Raw genomic sequence first — 1,545 nt, forward strand, 5'->3', positions numbered from 1 at the left:
GTTGCAGAGCTTGGCGCCGCTGTTCCCACTCCGGCTCCGAAGCTGCCACCGCCACTGCCGCCGCCGCCGCCGCCGCCGGACGCACTGCCGCACGGACCCCGCAGCCCTTGCCGGCCCCAAGAGAACTCTGCAGTTCGCGCCTCCTGCCTGTCCAAGCACCGCGGCCACCTGCGCACAGATGGAGCTGGACCACATGACGAGCGGCGGCCTCCACACCTACCCTGGGCCCCGGGGCGGGCCGGCGGCCAAGCCCAACGTGATCCTGCAGATCGGTAAGTGCAGGGCTGAGATGCTGGAGCACGTGAGGAGGACCCACCGGCACCTGCTGACTGAGGTGTCCAAGCAGGTGGAGCGGGAGCTGAAGGGGCTGCACAGGTCAGTGGGCAAGCTGGAGAGCAACCTGGACGGCTACGTGCCCACCAGCGACTCGCAGCGCTGGAGGAAGTCCATCAAGGCCTGCCTGAGCCGCTGCCAGGAGACCATCGCCAACCTGGAGCGCTGGGTCAAGCGCGAGATGCACGTGTGGAGGGAGGTCTTCTACCGCCTGGAGAGGTGGGCTGACCGCCTGGAGTCCATGGGCGGCAAGTACCCGGTGGGCAGTGAGCCGGCCCGCCACACCGTCTCCGTGGGAGTCGGGGGTCCTGAGGGCTACAGCCACGAGGCCGATGGCTACGACTACACCGTCAGCCCCTACGCCATTACCCCGCCGCCTGCCGCTGGCGAGCTGCCCGGGCAGGAGCCTGAGGAGGCCCAGCAGTACACGCCCTGGGTGCCGGGCGAGGACGGGCAGCCGAGCCCTGGCGTGGACACGCAGATCTTCGAGGACCCGCGAGAGTTCCTCAGCCACCTGGAGGAGTACCTGCGGCAGGTGGGTGGCTCCGAGGAGTACTGGCTGTCGCAGATCCAGAACCACATGAACGGGCCGGCCAAGAAGTGGTGGGAGTTCAAGCAAGGCTCGGTGAGGAACTGGGTGGAGTTCAAGAAGGCGTTCCTGCAGTACAGCGAGGGCACGCTGTCCCGCGAGGCCATCCAGCGCGAGCTGGACCTGCCGCAGAAGCAGGGCGAGCCGCTGGACCAGTTCCTGTGGCGCAAGCGGGACCTGTACCAGACGCTGCACGTGGACGCCGAGGAGGAGGAGGTCATCCAGTACGTGGTGGGCACCCTGCAGCCCAAGCTCAAGCGCTTCCTGCGTCACCCGCTGCCCAAGACGCTGGAGCAGCTCATCCAGAGGGGCATGGAGGTGCAGGACGACCTGGAGCAGGGGCCCGAGCCAGCCAGCCCCCTCCGCGCCGCCGAGGACGAGGCCGAGGCCGAGGCCCTGACGCCGGCCCTCACCAACGAGTCCGTGGCCAGCGACCGGACCCAGCCCGAATAGAGGGCAGCCCGGGCGCCCGCCTCCCCGCCACAGCCCACCTGTGGCCTTTGCCCATTGGGACTTTGGAGCTGGACTGAGTCGTGCAGTGGGCGGCCTCGTTCTCGTCCAGTTGGAACCCCTCAGCCTCCCAGCCCGATTCACACAGACACGCGTCGTCCAGTCACGGGCAG

The 1,545-nt window shown here is 68.7% G+C and overlaps 1 protein-coding gene across 1 annotated transcript; it reads left to right on the top strand.

Annotated features, from left to right (window-relative positions):
* Positions 1–82: 82 nt before the first annotated feature.
* ARC (activity regulated cytoskeleton associated protein) lies at positions 83–1,527 on the top strand. The gene has a single exon (XM_011374931.2). The coding sequence runs from the start codon at positions 179–181 to the stop codon at positions 1,373–1,375; it is 1,197 nt and encodes a 398-aa protein (XP_011373233.1). The 5' UTR covers positions 83–178; the 3' UTR covers positions 1,376–1,527.
* The last annotated feature ends 18 nt before the right edge of the window (positions 1,528–1,545 follow it).

This window comes from Pteropus vampyrus, unplaced genomic scaffold (assembly GCF_000151845.1).
Source record: "Pteropus vampyrus isolate Shadow unplaced genomic scaffold, Pvam_2.0 Scaffold256, whole genome shotgun sequence".
Taxonomy (NCBI): Eukaryota; Metazoa; Chordata; class Mammalia; order Chiroptera; family Pteropodidae; genus Pteropus; species Pteropus vampyrus.

Coding starts and splice junctions, on each gene's coding strand:
- ARC (XM_011374931.2), top strand. CDS start 179: ATGGAGCTGGACCACATGACGAGCGGCGGCCTCCACACCTACCCTGGG.